The sequence below is a fragment of the Salvelinus fontinalis genome, chromosome 27, assembly GCF_029448725.1.
Source record: "Salvelinus fontinalis isolate EN_2023a chromosome 27, ASM2944872v1, whole genome shotgun sequence".
Taxonomy (NCBI): Eukaryota; Metazoa; Chordata; class Actinopteri; order Salmoniformes; family Salmonidae; genus Salvelinus; species Salvelinus fontinalis.
Window position 1 is genome coordinate 1805225 of NC_074691.1, and position 20314 is coordinate 1825538.

The 20314-nt window shown below is 43.6% G+C and overlaps 1 protein-coding gene across 16 annotated transcripts in view; it reads right to left on the minus strand.

The window, feature by feature from the left end:
- Nucleotides 1–20314, minus strand: part of LOC129824853 (pumilio homolog 2-like) — a 59197-nt gene that overhangs the window by 29690 nt on the left and 9193 nt on the right. For 6 of the 16 annotated variants that reach the window (XM_055884375.1, XM_055884364.1, XM_055884365.1 and 3 more), the window contains exons 3-19: nucleotides 17013–17081; nucleotides 16778–16883; nucleotides 15457–15644; nucleotides 14658–14821; nucleotides 14085–14394; nucleotides 13885–13978; nucleotides 13543–13650; nucleotides 12783–12931; nucleotides 12517–12634; nucleotides 11571–11738; nucleotides 10974–11255; nucleotides 10554–10781; nucleotides 9418–9685; nucleotides 9084–9213; nucleotides 4715–4849; nucleotides 4161–4298; nucleotides 3560–3685 (exon numbers count right to left, since the gene is read on the minus strand). In XM_055884375.1, coding sequence (XP_055740350.1) covers nucleotides 3560–3685; nucleotides 4161–4298; nucleotides 4715–4849; nucleotides 9084–9213; nucleotides 9418–9685; nucleotides 10554–10781; nucleotides 10974–11255; nucleotides 11571–11738; nucleotides 12517–12634; nucleotides 12783–12931; nucleotides 13543–13650; nucleotides 13885–13978; nucleotides 14085–14394; nucleotides 14658–14821; nucleotides 15457–15644; nucleotides 16778–16883; nucleotides 17013–17081 — 2781 coding nt within the window. The remainder of the gene's footprint in view (nucleotides 1–3559; nucleotides 3686–4160; nucleotides 4299–4714; nucleotides 4850–9083; nucleotides 9214–9417; nucleotides 9686–10553; nucleotides 10782–10973; nucleotides 11256–11570; nucleotides 11739–12516; nucleotides 12635–12782; nucleotides 12932–13542; nucleotides 13651–13884; nucleotides 13979–14084; nucleotides 14395–14657; nucleotides 14822–15456; nucleotides 15645–16777; nucleotides 16884–17012; nucleotides 17082–20314) is intronic. The other 10 variants (XM_055884377.1, XM_055884370.1, XM_055884376.1 and 7 more) reach the window with 7 other exon arrangements.

Here is a 20314-nt window from a genome sequence, read left to right on the forward strand (position 1 = left end):
ATCGTCTCAATCAGCTTCACCTGGAATGCATTTCCAATAGTCTTGAATGAGTTCCCACATATGCTTAGCACTTGCTGGCTGCTTTTCCTTCACTCTGTGGTCCAACTCATCCCAAACCATCTCAATTGGGCTGAGGCCAGGTCATCTGATGCAGCGCTCCATTACTCTCCTTCTTGGTCAAATAGCCCTTACACAGCCTGGAGGTGTGTTGGGTCATTGCGCAAACCAGATGAGATGGCGTATCGCTGCAGAATGCGGTGGTAGCCATGCTAGTTAACTACTCTAGGATAGGGGGCAGCAAATTCACTTTTGGATAAATAGCGTGCCCAATTTCAACTTCCTTCTACTCATCCCCAGAATATAAGATATGCATATTACTAGTAGATTTGGATAGAAAACTCTGAAGTTTCTAAAACTGTTTGAATAATATCTGTAAGTATAACAGAACTTATGTAGCAGGCAAAACCCCCAGGACTAACCATATATATATATATGTTTTTTTAAGTCACTGTCTGTTCAATGAGTTTCCATTGGAATACTGGATTTCTAATCACTCGGTTTTCAGTTCCTACCGCTTCCACTGGATGTCACCAGTCTTAGGAAATAGGTTGAGGTTATTCATTTGTGCAATGAAGAAGGCCATCAGGAAGCAGTGTAACGTCATGTGTACTGTTTGAGAGTTGCGCAAGACTAAAAAAAGTAACGTTAGTTTGTTGCTCTCCTGTATTGAAAACAGATAGACCCGTCTTCAATTTGATCGATTATTAACGTTTACAAATACCTTAAGTTGTATTACAAAAGTACTTTGAAATGTTTTGGCAAAGTTTAGAGGTAATTTTTTTAGATATTTTGTAGTGACTTTGCGCAAATTGGAAGCTGTTTTTTTCTGGATCAACCGGGCCAAATAAATGGACAATTTGGATATATATGGACGGAATTAATCGAACAAAAGGAACATTTGTGATGTTTATGGGACATATTGGAGTGCCAACAAAAGAATCTCGTCAAAGGTAATGCATGTTTTATATTTGAAATATGCTACTCTCTCTTTGTTGACATTGTGCTATCATCAGATAATAGCATCTTATGCTTTCGCCGAAAAGCCTTTTTGAAATCTGACATGGTGGCTGGATTCACAACGAGTGTAGCTTTAATTTGGTATCTTACATGTGTGATTTAATGAAAGTTTGATTTTATATCATTTTTTTGAATTTCGCGCTCTACATTTTCCCTGGCTATTGGCCAAGTGGGACGGTAGCGTCCCACATATCCTAGAGAAGTTAAGTGTGCCTTAATCTAAATAAATCACTGACAGTGTCACCAGCAAAGCACCCCCACACCTCCTTGCTTCGAGGTGGGAACCACACATGCTCAGATCATCCGTTCACCTACTTTGCGTCTCACAAAGAAACGGCAGTTGGAACCAAAAATCTCAAATTTGGACTCGGACCAAAAGGACAGATTTCCACAGATCTAATATCCATTGCTCGTGTTTCTTGCCCCAAGCAAGTCTCTTCTTATTGGTGTCCTTTAGTAGTGGTTTCTTTGCAGTAATTCGACCATGAAGGCCTGATTCACACTATCTCATCTGAACAGTTGATGTTGAGATGCGTCTGTTACTTGAACTCTGTGAAGCATTTATTTGGGCTGCAATTTCTGAGGCTGGTACATCTAATGAACTTATCCTCTGCAGCAGAGGTAACTTTGGGTCGTCCTTTCCTGTGGCGGCCCTCATGAGCCAGTTTCATCATAGCACTTGATGGTTTTTGCGACTGCACTTGAAGAAACTTTCAAAGTTCTTGAAATGTTCCATATTGACTGACCTTCATGTCTTAAAGAAATTATGGAATGTCGTTTCTCTTTGCTTATTTGAGCTGTTCTTGCCATAATATGGACTTGGTCTTTTACCAAATAGGGCCATCTTTGTATACCCCCCTCCCCACCTTGTCACAACTGATTGGCTCAAACACATTGAGGAAAGAAATTCCACAAACAAGGCACACCTGTTAATTGAAATGCATTCCAGGTGACCACCTCATGAAGCTGGTTGAGAGAATGCCAAGAGTGTGCAAAGCTGTCATCAAGGCAAAGGTTGGCTACTTTGAAGAATCTCAAATATATTTTGATAGAATTGTTTAACACATGATTCTGTGTTATTTCATAGCTGATGTCTTACTATTATCCTACAATGTAGAAAATAGCAAAATTAAAGAAAAACTCTGGAATGAGTAGGTGTCCAAACTTGACTAGTACTGTATATTATAATAAATAGTATTTGAGAACTAATGGCCAAAATAAAAACTAGGCAGTGAGAATCTATAATGTCATCAAGCCACCACTGATTGTTATATTTGAGTTACTCAGATAGCATAAGAACCCAGCATAAGCTATTGCAGGAAATTTGCTTTAAAGCAGCACACAAGAAACAAAAATGTCCCACCTGTTCTGGTAAAAAGCAGAGGGATGGGGTTGGAGAAATGTAACCTAAAGTTCATAGACAGCACTATGGATGCAAGGACTGATCATCCAGGATATCACTATTATAGTTTTAACTATGTTTTGAGGCTATATAGCTGAGGTACTCAAGTACTATTTGTGAAAGTCCGGTCACACAAATGTCCTAGGTGGCAAAGGTCCGGAAGGATAATGTCATTTATCAGCATAGTAACAAACCCCCACCTCACAACCCATGCAACCCTAAACTTTTCACACCCCTCTTGTTGACAGATTTAAAATGGCAACATATTTTCTTTTCCTGCAATTCTATGTATTATTCCATGTCTTGTGTGTTTATATGATACCAGGGGTCAATGTCCAACTGAATAAAAAATAACATTTTATTCCCCCCTCAGGACCTGCAGTCTGTATTGACCCTGTTCTGGGTCCGTGCAGTGTTCTGCCTGTTGAGTATGGGGTCTAATATAGTGTATGTCAAGGAGGTTGGTGGCACCTTAATTGGGGAGGACGGGTTTGTGGTAATGGCTGAAGCAGGATAGGTGGAATGGTATCAAATACAAACATGGTTTCCATGTGTTTGATTCCATTCCATTCACTCTGTTCCAGCCAATATTATGAGCCGTCTTCCCCTCAGCAGCCTCCACTGGTGTATGTTTACAAACATTGGTGTGACACAAGTTAATATTTTGGATCCTGATTGGGTATGACAGTTGAACTAAGTTCAAGGCATTTATAATTTACATCCTTTAATAGTCAATGGGTACATATCATTAATTTATACATCCAGAAATAGACATTGCAACTGCTGATTTTTTTCTCTCAGCTAGATGACAATTTGTAGAATTTCAGGTAACTAGCTTTAAACTGAAACTCTCTCAGCTCCATGGAGTAATAGGTAGAATAGCAGGAAATTGGCTTAAATATGAAAACATCTACACGGCTAAGATGTGGGCCTCTAAAATACAGCCACGGACCATGCTATACCCACCACCTAAGCCCCTTTTTGATCCAGCAAAAACCGTGCAAAGCATTACATTGGCCATGTGTGAGCGACTGGGGTCTAGTTAGGAGTTGAGACTAGGGCTCGCCTGGCTGCATTTACCTGGCCAAGCTGCTCAGAGTGCTGGTGCAGCTCCTCCAGGATGGGCAGGGTCTGCTCCTGGGTGCAGTGCTCCAGGATCCGCTGGATCACCCTGCAGCCGTAAGGGTGGGTGGACAGCACAAACACCTGCAGGGGAGACGACACACGTCAACAAAATGTGTTAAAGCTGTAATAAATAATAGGAATATGTGAATGTTAGGAAATGTTTGTACATTTTTTATTCATTTTTTAACACTTGAAAAGGCTGGTCCATACATTGAATCCTGGGGGGGAAACTGAATAATATGTGCGTGTCTGGGTCGTTTTCAGTAGGTGAAAAACATTCAGAAAGGGGCAGGTACAGCTATTGGAACTAGTGCAATGAGAACATATATTATTGTTTCCCTGTTGGATACTGCTTTGATGCAGTGTGCCCTGCTGAACACAATGTGACTGGTGGTTGGGTTGATGTTTTCTGGGACGGGTACATTTTATCACTAAACATAGGGGGAAAAAACTACGTAACAGGATGGGACAACATGAAATTCTCCTATCAAAAACACATTTTCCTTTAATGTTGCAAACAGTTTTCCATTGCATGACCTAATGAATTGGCTCTCACCTGGCCCTGGAAGGCATCAATGATGAACTGCAGGGCCTGGGGCTGAACACACTCGATACACTTCTGCACCACATGGTTTCCGTTCTGATCTTTCACACACTTTAGCACGTGGCCGTCTAGCTCCCGCACGATGTCACTCTGAGGAAGGGGATAGAGAGAGCGGAGTAATTCATCCAGCTCTCCCTCCATAGATCTTCTGAACATTTTCAGCCAGTCTATGTTAATTCCATGGAAATAGAATGCCCAAGTCATTTCTACAGTACACATCCATTTTCCTTCTAATGGCTCGTTGATGTGATGATAGATTGTCTGTCACCCATAGTCCTCAATGTAAAGGGCAATTCAAAGAGGACGACAACAGGACCATAATACATAGGTATCCATACCCCATGCTGGAGAGTACACCACACTCAGACAACCAGTTAACAATAATACCAAGGTAATGTCTCAAACAGCACCCTAGTCCCTTTATAGTGCACAACTTTTGACCAGGACCCATGGGGCTCCTAAAAGCCCCCCCAAAAAAATCAGAAGAGAAGTGAAGATCCACTTACAATTACCTGCTGGTCGGAGGATATGGACTCCAGGGCCTTCTGGATCACTCGGCAGCCGTACATCTGCAAGGCCAGGGGCAGCACGTGGCCGCGGATTCGGGTGGCCAGAGCCAGCTTCTGATCTGCACTGCCAAACTGCACAGAGAACATTTCAATGATGATGCAAAATTATGACGACCTGTCCTCTCTGGCTCGGTTGGTAGCGCGTGGTGCTTGCAGCGCCACAATGTGGGTTTGATTCACGAAAATGTATGAAAGCATGATTAAGTCACTTTGGATATATAAAATAGTGTTTGCTGAATATACAGTAAGTCAAAATTTGACACCTACTCATTCAAGGGGTTCTTTATTTTTACTATTTTCTACATTGTAGAATAATAGTAAAGACATCAAAACTATGAAATACACTGCTCAAAAAAATAAAGGGAACACTAAAATAACACATCCTAGATCTGAATGACTGAAATATTCTTATTAAATACTTTCTTTACATAGTTGAATGTGCTGACAACAAAATCACACAAAAATGATCAATGGAAATCAAATTTATCAACCCATGGAGGTCTGGATTTGGAGTCACACTCAAAATTAAAGTGGAAAACCACACTACAGGCTGATCCAACTTTGATGTAACATCCTTAAAACAAGTCAAAATGAGGCTCAGTAGTGCGTGTGGCCTCCACGTGCCTGTATGACCTCCCTACAACGCCTGGGCATGCTCCTGATGAGGTGGCGGATGGTCTCCTGAGGGATCTCCTCCCAGACCTGGACTAAAGCATCCGCCAACTCCTGGACAGTCTGTGGTGCAACGTGGCGTTGGTGGATGGAGCGAGACATGATGTCCCAGATGTGCTCAATTGGATTCAGGTCTGGGGAACGGGCGGGCCAGTCCATAGCATCAATGCCTTCCTCTTGCAGGAAAGGCTGACACACTCCAGCCACATGAGGTCTAGCATTAGGAGGAACCCAGGGCCAACCGCACCAGCATATGGTCTCACAAGGGGTCTGAGGATCTCATCTCGGTACCTAATGGCAGTCAGGCTACCTCTGGCGAGCACATGGAGGGCTGTGCGACCCCCAAACCGGTCATGCTGGAGGATGTTGCAGGCAGCAGAACGTTCTCCACGGCGTCTCCAGACTCTGCCACGTCTGTCACATCTGCTCAGTGTGAACCTGCTTTCATCTGTGAAGAGCACAGGGCGCCAGTGGTGAATTTGCCAATCTTGGTTCTCTGGCAAATGCCAAACGTCCTGCACGGTGTTGGGCTGTAAGCACAACCCCCACCTGTGGACGTCGGGCCCTCATACCACCCTCATGGAGTCTGTTGCTGACCGTTCGAGCAGACACATGCACATTTGTGGCCTGCTGGAGGTCATTTTGCAGGGCTCTGGCAGTGCACCTCCTTGCACAAAGGCGGAGGTAGCGGTCCTGCTGCTGGGTTGTTGCCCTCCTACGGTCTCCTCCACGTCTCCTGATGTACTGGCCTGTCTCCTGGTAGCGCCTCCATGCTCTGGACACTACGCTGACAGACACAGAAAAACTTCTTGCCACAGCTCGCATTGATGTGCCATCCTGGATGAGCTGCACTACCTGAGCCACTTGTGTGGGTTGTAGACTCCGTCTCATGCTACCACTAGAGTGAAAGCACCGCCAGCATTCAAAAGTGACCAAACCATCAGCCAGGAAGCATAGTAACTGAGAAGTGGTCTGTGGTCACCACCTGCAGAACCACCCCTTTATTGGGGGTGTCTTGCTAATTGCCTATAATTTCCACCTGTTTCTATTCCATTTGCACAACAGCATGTGAAATTTATTGTCAATCAGTGTTGCTTCCTAAGTGGACAGTTTGATTTCACAGAAGTGTGATTGACTTGGAGTTACATTGTGTTTAAGTGTTCCCTTTATTTTTTTGAGCAGTGTAAAACATTGAATCATGTAGTAACCAAAAGTGTTAAATATCAAATACATTTTGATTTGATTCTTCAAAGTATCCACCCTTTGACTTGATGACAGCTCTGCACAGTCTTTGCCTTCTCTCAACCAGCTTCATGAGGTAGTCACCTAGAATGCATTTCAATTAACCGGAGTGCCTTGTTGAAAGTTATTTTGTGGAATGTCTTTCCTTAACCTCTTGACGCTAGGGGTCAGATTTATTTATTTATTTAAATAAATAACGTTCCAAGGTAAACGGACTATTTCTCAGGTCCAGATCGTAGAATATGCATATAATTTATAGATTAGGATAGAAAACACTCCAAAGTTTCCAAAACTGTCAAAATATTGTCTGTGTATAACAAAACTGATTCTGCAAGCGAAAACCTGAGGAAATCTAACCCGGAACCGATAAAAAAAAAATATATATATATGTTTCCTTGCCCGTCTTTCTTCCATTTAAAGGAGTATCAACCAGAGTCCTTTTCCAATGGCTTCCTCAGGCTGTGACCAGGCTTTAGACATAGTTTCAGGCTTTTATTTTGAAAAATGAGCGAGATTTTTCAAAACTAGTTAGGTGTCCTTTGATTAGTTCCTGCGCGCGAGGGGTAGCTCTCCATTTTCTTTCTCTCTTTTATTGAATAGGTTAAGGTCGAAATATTATCGATTATGTTTGTTAAAAACAATCTGAGGATTGATTATAAAAAACATTTGACATGTTTCTACGAACATTACGGATACTCTTTGGAATTTTCATTGAACGGAACGAGGCTTTGGTTTTCTGAACATAACGCGCAACCCAAATGTTGTTTTTTTGTTATAAAAGTAATATTTATCGAACAAAAATAACATTTATTGTGTAACTGGGAGTCTCGTGAGTGCAAACATCTAAAGATTATCAAAGGTAAGCGATTCATTTTATTGCTTTTCTGACTTTCGTGACCATGCTAATTTGGGGCTAGCTGTTCTAGCATTGATTGATACTCACAGATTGGATTGCTTTCGCTGCAAAGCATATTTTCAAAATCTGACACGATAGGTGGATTAACAACAAGCTAAGCTGTGTTTTGTTATATTTCACTTGTGATTGCATGATAATAAATATTTTTAGTAATATTTTGCACCCTGCAATTCAGCGGTTGTTTAGGAAAATGATCCCGCTAAAGGGATCCGTAGCGCAAAGAAGTTAATGCGTTTGAGCCAATCAGTTGTGTTGTATTCACCCAAAGGGTTGGACAGTTGAACAGACAAAGACTTGTTTCCACCAGCACAAGTGTATGTATGTATGTATGTATATATGTACACACCCCAATTTGGGTGAAGTATTCTCCTTCCCTCTAAACATTACATCTTTATTACTAAGCAGGAAGTTAAGTGATGCGGGCAATAAACTGTTCCTTCTCCTTTAAAGTGGCCGGACCTCGGCCCCCATTCCCCACCCTTATCAGTGACTGCAACCATGTGATTGCCTTTAAGCTTGCAATGTACTGAGTAATTGTCTCCACCATATACATTCCTCCTACAGATAACCATTAACTTCTGGTGTAGAAACCAGACAATGGCACTAATTTCCATAGGAGACCTGAATTAACAATATTTCAAGTTTAGGAGTCAGAACCCATTAGGGTGGTATTCAGAAGACAGCCCTATTTGGTAAAAGACCAAGTCCATATTATGGCATGACCAGCTCACAAACAGAGAAACGACAGTCCATGATTACTTTCAGACATGAAGGTCAGTCAATGCGGAAAATTAAGAACTTTTAAAGTTTCTTCAAGTGCAGTCACAAACCATCAAGCACTATGACGAAACTGGCTCTCATGAGAACCGCCACTGGAAAGACTCCGAGTTACCTCTGCTGCAGAAAGCCTCAGAAATGAAACCACTACTAAAAGACACCAATAAGGAGACATACTTGGGCCAAGAAACACGAGCAATGGACATTAGACCAGTTCCAACCGCCGTGTCTTTGTGAGACGCGGAGTAGGTGAACGGATGATCTCAGCATGTGTGGTTCGGAGGAGGTGTGATATGTGGGGGTGCTTTGCTGAGGACACAGTCAGTGATTTATTTATAATTTAAAAACACACTTACAATGTAGAAAATAGTAAAAATAAAGAAAACCCCTTGAATGAGTAGGTGCCCAAACTTTTGACTGGTACTGCATGCATTTTAAAGCAATGCTCTCATCCACATTAACTTACAATAGGTGCATCCCAAGTCATTCAGACAACCACGTCATGATTAACCTTATTTTTAAAATATATATATATATTAAAAAGATCGGTGTTAGCAAAATCGGTGTTAGTAAAAAGCTAAAATCAGACACATACTGGTGGAAGGCACATTAAAAGTTGGTATGGTTATGATTCAATGATGGCACAAGTATCCCAAGTACCATCAAACGTAACCCTACAACTGTGACAACAGTCCCCACCTCAAAGAACTTCTGGATGACGTAGTTGCCAAACACGTCGGTCATCAGCTGATAGGCCGCCTGCAGGATCTCCCCAAACACCATCTGCCTCTCGGCGGGGGTGGCCCTCTCCAGCTTCTGCTGGATGAACCTGGAGACAGACGGGGAAGAGGAAGGAGGGACATGGGAAGGGAATTTTAGTGGTAACACAAACATCATATAGTGATAAGGAAGTGTCTCAAGAGCATGATAGGAGGGTGTAATATGCAGCAACGGATGTGTTTGTGTATCACTGTGTGTGTGTGTGTGTGTGTGTGTGTGTGTGTCCCCGTTGATCCGTACGTCTATCACCCACCTGGAGCCGTGCTGGTCCTGGGAGAACTCCACCATGTGGCCGGGCAAGTCACGCAGCTGCAGGTTGGGGAAGCGGTTGTTGCGGAAGTCCTCCAGCAGGCGGCTTCGCCCGCTGGGCATGACGTCCGATCGGCTGTAGCGGGGCCGCGACGGCGGGAACAGCTGGCTGCTGGAGCTGAACAGGCTGGAGGTGGCTCCTGCGCTGCGATACTTTGCCTCCGCACCCGGCGCTGCCGAGATGTAGCGCCCACTGCCGTTCGTCAGGCCGCCTGGGGGTTGGGGATGCCAGGGAGGAACAAAACGATGAATGGGTGTTGCCATAGAAATATAATTTTTCCACCCTCACTAAATTAACTTGAATTCAGACTCTAGTCCTATTTCTACAGATGTTGCATGTACAGCAGCACAGTTACGCAAAGTAGTGGTTGAGTGAAGTTCATGTATAGTTTACTGCAAAATATATCGGTACCCTTGCACTTTTCTTAAATAATTCCATATTTGTCTAAAGTTATCAAAGCAGTGGGTGTTCTTTTCTTTGAATGCTTCATTTGGTAAAGCCCACTGCTGAAGGAGACAAGAACTTCTCAAAAACCCAACCGGAGGTTTAAATCCTGGGAAAATGTTCTGTGGATCCCAAACACACATCCAAAAGCATCCAGGAATGGTTAAAGAAACATATGGACTGTTCTGAAATGGCCAGCAAAGCCCTATGGCAAGATCTGAAAACAGCAGTTGGTTGAGGGCACAGTTTTCTGCTGTTGAAGAGTAGACCAAATTGCCAGTAGAAAGGTGTAGCTAGGTCATTGATAGCGACAAGTAGTGCTTGTTTGCAGTTATTTTGGTCCAAGGCTGTGCTGCTCCCCTCTGGGGTGCACTACTTCCGCGGTGCCAATAATGTTATCCATGCCATTGGTCTTTATTTTCCAAATAAAAAAATAATTAACCCAAGTTCCCCCAAATACAATATGTTCCTGCAATATTAAATCCAATAAGGTGAGACCAAAAGTTTCTTCCAATTTCAACTTATTTGATAAGTGAATTATTTAAGGAAAGTGCAAGGGTGCCAATATATTTGGCCGCAACTGTATATGCGCGAATAAAAAATATTGATTTTTATTTTTAAACTTGCGGCCTTACCCAGGTGAAGGCTGGAGGAGGAGCCGTGAGAGGATGGCAGAGAGGGTGGTGGTGTGAGGGGGGAGTGGCCCGGAGTTAGACCAATGGGACTGGGCGAGGAGGAATAGCCTAGGCTGTTGTAGAAGGGCTGGCCAATGGGGGTGAGGCTGCTGCCGCCACGCTTGTACAGGTCAGAGCTTGCCAGCAGGGAGTCCCGGCGAGAGACGCTGCTGCTGGCAGAGCTCGACACTACGGGAGGGAGAGACAGATGAAGACTGAAATTACATTTCTCACTGTGACGAATGCATTATCTTGAAAAACTCAGTTAATTGCCAAGAGAAAAGTATACTTTTTTTTGTGGTGCATGGCATTACATTTTATGCATGCTTTTTGCATATGTACAATAATTAACCTGAAGCTGCAAGTTCCTTCTCCACTAACCTGAGGATCCGAAGCCTCCGAGCGCCGAGCCCAGGCCCACGCCCAGAGAGCCGCCAGTGCCACTAAAGCCCAGGGAGGAGGTGGGCTGCGGGGCCTGGGATGTGTGGGAGAACAGGGAGCTGCTCTGGGAGCTGGCCGGCACCGACGCAGTGCCATAGAAGGAGCTGGAGGGCAGGCCCTGGTTCTGGGGCGGGGGCTGCTGTTGCGGCATGGAGCGGTACAGGCCGTTGGGCTGTGGGCCCGACATGTTGTTGCCCGAGCCGGACGCTGACGCCGCAGCGGCTAAATGGAGGGAGAGGGATGAAAAGAGAACAAAACTAGGTCAACACAGCTCAGTGTGGTACCCATTGGGAGAGGACAGGAGGTGGGTTAGTGCCATAAAACTGTGGGACAGCACCATTGGCATTAGCAACTAATTCACGTCATTGCAAGTGTGAGTCCGGAGATTATAAAATCCTGACAAATTTCCACAAGCACAGTGTGTTCACACTAAATGTGGCACTCATTCCACTGGCTGCTAAGCCTCCTTTAAAAAGGCACCATTTCCCACACTGCAACATTATGAAAGCACAGGGCCAGACAACCCTTGGTACTCACCAGCCTGCGCTGCGGCCTGTGGGTTGATGAGAAGCGGGGTTTGGACCAGGCGGACAGGCCCTCCCAGACCGCCACGGGCTCCGGAGGCCATCACCAGGGTTCCATTCTGATCGTAGTAGGCGGCGGGGGCTAGCATCTGGTAACCTGGGTGGGCAGGAGACAGACACACTGAGGGGAAACGCACTTATGAAAACCAGCCAGGTGTGTGACCTACGAGAGGGAGCGTGAGGGCACTGAAGAGTAGCTATCTTATTGCACCATAATCATAAGCAAGAGAAAAGCAGGTTGAAGGAGTATGCACACAAAAGGTATTCCAACAGTATGAACGAATATTCTCAGTCTGGAAGCAAACAGGCCACCGAAACCGAATACAGTGGGCGACGTCATCAGAACTCATCCCACAAGTCTCCAGAAAATCTGTTTTGGGACCGAGAGGCACCTTTCATTATAACAAAGGAAATACATTCCTAGCATGTGAGGAATGTGTTTGCTGGCCTCAAATGTGAGCCAGTTAGCTAATATTTAGAGAATAAAAAGTTTTGGGCTAGTTATTCTAACCCTTTTGCAATCCCTTTTATTGCTGCTTGCTGGCTAGCTTTAGAGGTTGGCTGGCTAGTAAACTACAGTAGTTCGCTACTGCCACCAGTAGTTATGTTATTATCATATTTAGCCTATTACACCTTTTGTACAATACATACGGGCATTTGAATATAGCGTGGGGAAAGGGAATCCGGACACACCGTAAACACATTTAAAATGTAGGTGTAGATGCATGACACGTTGGGAATTTCATGATCAGAATAATAAAGCTGCATGAACTGTCAAGTCTAGACACGGCCTAAGTAGATGCTTAACCAGGCCTGCTCAGCATAGCTTGGTTTGGCAGCGTTAAAAGCCCTTATGTCTGCTCCTAAACTAACGCTACTCTGTGTATAGTGTCACCGACCTGGCATACCAGCATAAGCGAGGGCCGGGTTGGCGGCGGCTGCTGCCAGGGAGTCCTGCTGGCTTTGCTGGCCCTGACCAGGGGTGAGGGGGCGTTGGTTGTTCCCGGCACGCATCACCTGGAAAGAAGAGCACCCCAACCTCATTAAAAAATGACTGCAATGACAAATGATAAGATCAAATCAAACTATTTGTCACATGCGCCAAATACAATCATAACTCATTGATACTTAAAATAATTCTCCAGTAAGTTGGTGAAATACTTACTTGTTGCTGTCCCGGCCCTGGTCCCTGATTGGATGCCTGCTGGTTAGCATTGTGACTGGCAGCCGCAGCTGCCGCCTGTTGCTGGAAGAGGTTGGCAGGGTACACGCCCCAAGGAACACCATAGTACTGGGGGGGAACCACTGTAGGCCCTAAGGGAAGGGAGTCCTCAGTTACTACTACCAAACCTGTGGCATGAACAATTTGATAAAATTGTTGCATTCATTAACGTAGAAGATTGTTACGTCAGTGCGGATCAAGAAGCTATTAACGGGACACATTGAGTGAAAAAGGTGCCATGTATGAGTACAGTGTATGTGTGCAGTGATGTAAAATACTTAAGTACTTTCAAATATTTAAGTATATTCAAATACTTAAGTATTTTTGAGGGGAGGGGGAGTACTTATATTCTTGACAACTTTCACTTTACCACATTCCTAAACAATATTATGTACTTTTTACTCCATTCATTTTCCCTGACACCCAAAACTACATTACATTTTGAATGCTTAGCAGGACAGGAAAATTATTGTAGATAAAATAGAAAATGTGGCAGTCTGCTTTGCTTAATATAAGGAATTTGAAATGATTTATACTTGTACTTTGATACTTAAGTAGATTTAAAACTAAATACTTTTACCCAAGTAAGATTTTACTGGGTGACTTTCACTTGAGTAATTTTGTATGAAGGTATCTTTACTTTTAATCAGGTATAACAAGTGAGTACTTTTCCCACCACTGTATGTGTGTGTGGATTGCTAACCGGCAAGTGTAGCTGCTGCGGCAAGTCCTGCAGCGGTGTAGGGGTCGGCTCCGGGGGGTCCAGCGTTGATGATGTATGGGTTAGGCACGAACGCGGGAGCAAGGCCGGCTGGAGAAAAGTTAACCATGCGTGCATATTGATTAACACATCAAACAGCCGTCAAACTCAAACTAGTATGGCATTCTGTACATTATTCACTTACAAAAAATTCTAACTATGACTACCAAATCTTGCACAAACATGCTCTAATCCTTGTACATACGTGTACCGTTTGGAGCCAAGTAGAAGTATAAATAAATCCACAGTACATACACTGTCTAAAGTAATAAAGCTACAACTTACCAAGGTGTTGTTGCTGGGCAGCAGCCAGGGCATACTGTTGCTGCTGGGCAGCAGTGAGCTGCTGGACAGTCAGATGGTTGGACCGCTGGAACAACTGGAAAACAGACATTAAAAAGTGTGTACTTGTTCTACGGCAGTTTCCACTCCTCAAGCAGGTTTATCTAGGCATTGATAAAAATCTGGTCCCTAGCCCAACCCACCTGCTGCTGGGAGTTGTAGTCAAACAGGCCGACGGGGGTGCCTGAGGAGTCCACCTGGATCTGGTTGCCAGCATAGTCGAACTGGAGGGACTCCACGCCCTGCTGCTGCTCCATGCTGCCTATGTTCTGAGTCTCCTGGCTCTGGAAGTCCTCCTGCTGCTGGGGCTTGTTCTGGGCTGGATTCTGGGGCTGCATGGCATGGTGCTGTGCGTGGTGTTGGTGCTGAGTCATCATCTCCAGCCCGGCCTGGCCGGGACCCATCCTCTCCACCGCCTCAATCGGGGAGGCCTGGCGACTTCCTGGGGTGAGGCTGGAGAAGTACATGTGACAATGTGGTCTTTGAGGCTTTGTTCACAACTGTCTCCAAGCAAAGTCTCAATGACATTGACTGCCTGAACCAAAAATAATACAGCTTGGAAGTGACTTGAATGTCTTATCTGCATAATTCAATTCAAATAGATTTCATTTTCCAGAGGAAACTACAAGTGCAGTGAAGGATTGGTAAATACATCTTATGATTCTTTCATGACCTCCCCCATTCACCCCCAAATAACCATTAACAGGGAACTGTACTTGAAGTCTTTGCAGTCTCTGTCCATGCCGTTGAGCAGGCCTCTCCCATTGGCGTCATTCTCCTCTCCCACTTTCATTTCAGGGCTCTTGTCCTCTTCGAAAGGAGACGTCTTGTCTTGCGCGTCGCCCTTCTCCCTCCTGTCCGTGTCAACGTCCACTCCGCCCTGCAAAACCCCCCCCCCCAAAATTGAGGCTTGTTTCTCCAAAGTGACGCAATACTCCATTGGAGAACATGAGGGTAGAGCCCAACACTAAGCAATAAGAACATTTTGAAGCTTCATTTGAAGTTGCATTTCTGGAATAACTCGAAACAATTTTCGGATCACTATAGACTGGTTAGGCACAAAACCGACACGTGCACAACTATGGGGGAAACACAGATGAGGTTGGCTTAGAGATCGTTGACAACATTTATACTATATTTCGATTCCAATGTTTATTGAAAATAAATAAACATGCACACGTTGTCTCAAATACACCAATAGCGTGCACATTTTGGCCCATATTAGCAGAGATGTGACAGTCAAATCACCTGAAAACATGACATGGTATCAAGAACAAGATGGTATCAAAAACGAGCAGAAACATGCCACCTACGATTTCACACATGGCAGCTTGTCCTTGTTGCTAGCCATGTGATCATCCATAATCATAACACAGACTTCTGCCCCATTGAAGCAAGTACATCATTTGTGACAGTCAGCCAACACGTCTATTGAGCCGGATGTAGGTATTCTCTTGGTTCTGTGTGGCTCGGCGAAAAGGAAAGAGCAAAAGAGACCTTGGCAGAAAGACTTACATAGCCACCGTTCCTGTAGCGGCCATCCATCTTGTCCCCGGGGGAGGAGCTCAGGACGTACTCCACCATGCTCACTCCCAGGCCTCCGCCCTCAGAGCGAGGGGACAGCACGGAGCTGGCATCTCCATTCCCATGGAAACCCTGTCCGGGTCGCCGCTGCACCATGATAGGCTGGGACACTGAGTGATCTGCTCATCAGAGGAATGGGGGCGGAGCAAAGAATAGAGACATCAAGGACTGAGACATGATCATAATAGGAAGATAGCGTTGACCAAGCATTCAACAAAAGGTAGGTATTGAAAATCTACAGACAGTGCGGATTGAGTTTCAGCAGGTTTCTTGAAAAAGCTATCTGCATGGTCTTGATGGTACCAGTTGAACTGAGTAGTAAATGCAGTACTTCAATTTCACGCACTAAACTGTAAGGCTATTTGTTAGGCTTGGGCGGGGTATACCGGGGTATTTGGAAATAGACATGGGATGGCTTTTCCATATCATCAATACCGTTGAAACAATTTAAGTTTTTTGTAATCATTTGAATATTTTTTTGCTACTTTTTAAGTAAATACTTGCAGTCAACTCATGGAATACATTAGAAGATAAAGCTGATCGCGTTCTTTCACTGGTCACAATTTTTTATTCTGAAGTTTACCGGCGGTCCCCAGTCACGTTTTGTTTACAAGCGCACAACGATGCAAGACCAGAGCCTTGTGAGTCACTCATGATTGTGCAGCATGCGCCAGGTGATCTAGTTAGAAGTATGGAATATTTTATTTTATTTACTTAGGCGCACGCATGCTTCTTGTAAAAAAGGTCACCATAGAGACCTTCAAATGCATATCTGGAACCCTGAGCTGGATATGATTTTACACATAATAATAATAAATAATATTATAATAAGCAGTGGCGTAGCACACAAGCCAGCAAGGTATTGAAAATCTACAGACAGTGCGGATTGTAAACAGTGGCACTTGTGTTCAGTGCCGGTATTTCCGGATATCCCGGGGCGGCACAAGGTCGGTAATGAAGGTATGACAAGCTGGATACGGGCCAAGCCTCCTATTTATTTATGCATAGGACATTTTGGGTTGAATTGGTAATTTTGGTACTACCTCCGAGTCAGATGAACTCATAGATACCATGTTTATGTCTCTATGTCCAGTATGAAGAAAGTTCTGCAGTTTTGCGAGCCAATGCTAACTAGCGTTAGCATTAGTGCAATTACTTGCTAGCAGATCAACAGACTTCCAGTCAGTGCGGTTCTCAAAAAACCTGAGTGTAAAACACAGACAGACCAGCAGAGGCACAGAAAACTACTCACGAGAAGATCCCCAGGCATTCACCCTCCACTCCTCTCCAAGGAGCATCCCTTTCCTTCCATCCTTGGCCAATTCATCCGAATCCCAAAGTTTCTTTGCTGGCAGCATCTGTAAAGAGAAAGCAAAAAGGCAACTTGAACATTCAACATTCCGGAAGACTTCAATGGAAGATGTAGCACAGAACCTATCCTAAGTTTACGGGGGAAGAAACTTGCAATGTGGCAGATGTCAACCTACCTCACCCATGCCCCTGGACTCCAAAGCAAGGGCTTGAAAACCATAGTTCATCTCATCCACAGTGCGAACCTGAGATAGGGAAAAATATTTTCCTTTAGACAGTTACAGCACACTTCGACCCGGTGAATATGGTATCCTTATTCGTAATAGGCTAGTTTTGGTAAGACCCAGGTCCTAAGGGTGAAATGTTCAAAATCTCAATTTCTTTTCACAATTTTAAACCCTCAAACTGCTTTTTGGACTGATTTTTTCGTAAAATTATACATATGTAGTAATCGTATGGACATGTCTCTTATTTTATTGAGTTTGTCCATTTGCCATATATGATCATAGGAAGTCAGCTTCCGAACCCAAAAGTCAATGAACCAAGTCCAAATGGCATATACGTTAATCCCTGAAATCAACCTAGAAGGTCTACTTGTCATGTTTGATCATAGTAAGAATTTCTTGTTGACTCAGCATGTCCATTTCGTAATGGCAACTCCTTATGGATATATATTGGCAATGGACACAGTCAACTTCCAGAAGAGCATGTTCACACTGACACCATAGCATGTGTGTAATGGACACTGTCCAAACCCTCGTTGGTATTGATTTCAGCCTGTCCATTTGGTGATGGAAAATACCACATTAATACATTGGAAATGGACAAATGTAAACTGTCCATTTGCAATGTCTTACAATGGGCATTTCCCCACACGAATTGGACATGCTCTAATATACTGCAGAAATGCCCAATTTACTGGCACGTTGAACTCGGGATGGCCTAGCAGTGATAGTGATTCCTCTCCATCGCTTGTTGGTGTTGATTTCAGCCAGTCCATTTAGTGATGGTAAATCACTCATTAAATACATTGGAACTGTACACTGTCCATTTGGATTATAAAAATGTACATACATATTATACTGCCATCAAGTCAGCCAATAAGACACTGACACCAAACTCACTTTGTCCAACTCTTTTAGAAGCCAACTCACATATTTCAGAGTCAGCCCACAATTCATAGCACCATCTGTTAAAACCATTAAAAAAAAAATAACTTTCAAGCTGTGGGTCCAGTTCTGACATTGTGTGTAGGCCTAGCTGAGTCGACCCCGAATCCGGCGTGTCGGGTCAATAGGTCATTCGGAGCCCGAGCTGCGACCTTAATTAGTGCTGAAAATTCACTTTTTCCCAGGCGTTGCTTCGGGGTCCCTGAAAGAGCTATGGGACAGAAACTTTAGGGTCGTCTATTATGGGCCGAGGTGGTTTCAATGCACCTAGCCTTGTGATTCTGGGACTTTTCTAAAGGTCATTCTCGCGTCATTAAAAATTATTTGAAGTTATTGCAAATGGACAAGGCTGTTTCTCGGCCTGAGAACCTTCTAGAGCCACTTAACTCACCGTGCACAACCGACTTAAGGTCTAGAACAGGTTCATAAAGTTTCAGAGCTCTAGGTCTGACGGTTCTTTGATGCTTCAAACACAGGTAACTATTGCAGGCTCTGTGTCTGTAAGCCCCACACTGTGTCACTCCACATTGTGTGTGTACAGAAAATCACGTCGAGCTACGAAACCCACCATAACGCGCCGCAACTGGATCTATACCTCTTTGTTTGGGGGGGGGGGACCCCCCAAAAAACACTTGTTTAACAATTTTGCGTAAATTACAATAAAGAGAACCAGCCATTTATCTTTCCTTACATCGTAGGTTTATGTACTTTGACGTGAAGCGGTCAAATTAGTGCTGTATTACCGATTTCTAGCTTTAACTTCTTATGGCTGGGGGCAGTATTGAGTAGCTTGGAAGAATAAGGTGCCCAGAGTAAACTACCTTCTACTCAGTCCCAGAAGCTAAGATATTAGTAGATTTGGATAGAAAACACTGAAGTTTCTAAAACTGTTTGAATGATGTCTGTGAGTATAACAGAACTCATATGGCAGGCAAAAACCTGAGAAAAGAAATCCAACCAGGAAGTTGGAAATCTGAAGTTGGTAGTTTTTCAACTTATCGCCTATCGAATATACAGTGGGATATTGGTCATATTGCACTTCCTAAGGCTTCCACTAGATGTCAACAGTCTTTAGAACCTTGTTTGATGCTTCTACTGTGAAGGAGGGGGGAACGAGGGCTCTTTGAGTCAGGCAGAGTGCCATGAGCTGACCAGGCGCATTCACGTGAGAGTTAGCTTGCGTTCCATTGTATTTCTGAAGACAAAGGAATTCCCAGGTTGAAACATTATTGAAGATTTATGATAAAAAACATCCTAAAGATTGATTCTATACAGCGTTTGACATATTTCTACGGACTGTAACGGAACTTTTGGGCTTTGTCTGCTCACGCCTCATGAATTTGGATTACTGGGCTAAATGCGAACAAAAAAGAGGTATTTGGACATAAATGTACTTTATCGAACAAATCAAGCATTTATTGTGGAACTGGTATTCCTGGGAGTGCATTCTGATGAAGATCAAAGGTAAGTGAATATTTATAACGCTGTTTTTGACTTCTGTTGACTCCAAAATGGTTTTGTTGTCTGAGCGATGTACTCAGATTATTGCATGGTTTGCTTTTTCTGTAAAGTTTTTTTGAAATCTGACATGGCGGTTGCATTAAGGAGAAGTATATATTTAATTCTGTGCATAACACTTGTATCTTATATTAAAGCTTATGATGACTATTTCTGTAAAAGGATGTGGCTCTGCAAAATCACCGGATGTTTTGGAAGCAAAACATTACTGAACGTAACGCGCCAATGTAAACTGAGATTTTTGAATATAAATATGAACTTTATTGAACAAAACATAGATGTATTGTGTAACATGAAGTCCTATGAGTGTCATCTGATGAAGATCAAAGGTTAGTGATTCATTTTGTCTCTTTCTGCTTTTTGTGACTCCTCTCTTAAGCTGGAAAAATTGCTGTTTTTCTGTGACTAGGTACTGACCTAACAATCGTTTGGTTTGCTTTCGTCGTAAAGCCTTTTGAAATCGGACACTGTGGTGGGATTAACAACAAGGTATCTTTAAAATGGTGTGAAATACTTGAATGTTTGAGGCATTTTAATTATGAGATTTGTTGTTTGAATTTGGCGCCCTGCACTTTCACTGGCTGTTGTCAAATCGATCTTAGCCATAAGAGGTTTTAATGTACTTTGTTTATACAAGCAATTTGACTTTGGTAAAAAAAAACTGACACGGGTCATGTCCTTGTTGGTGCGACCAAATCATGTGCTGGTGCCATCAACTGAAAGTTGGTAGCACCAGTGGAAAAAGTTTGTCTAGAACCCTGCTAAGTGATTTCTATATTACTTTTCAATGA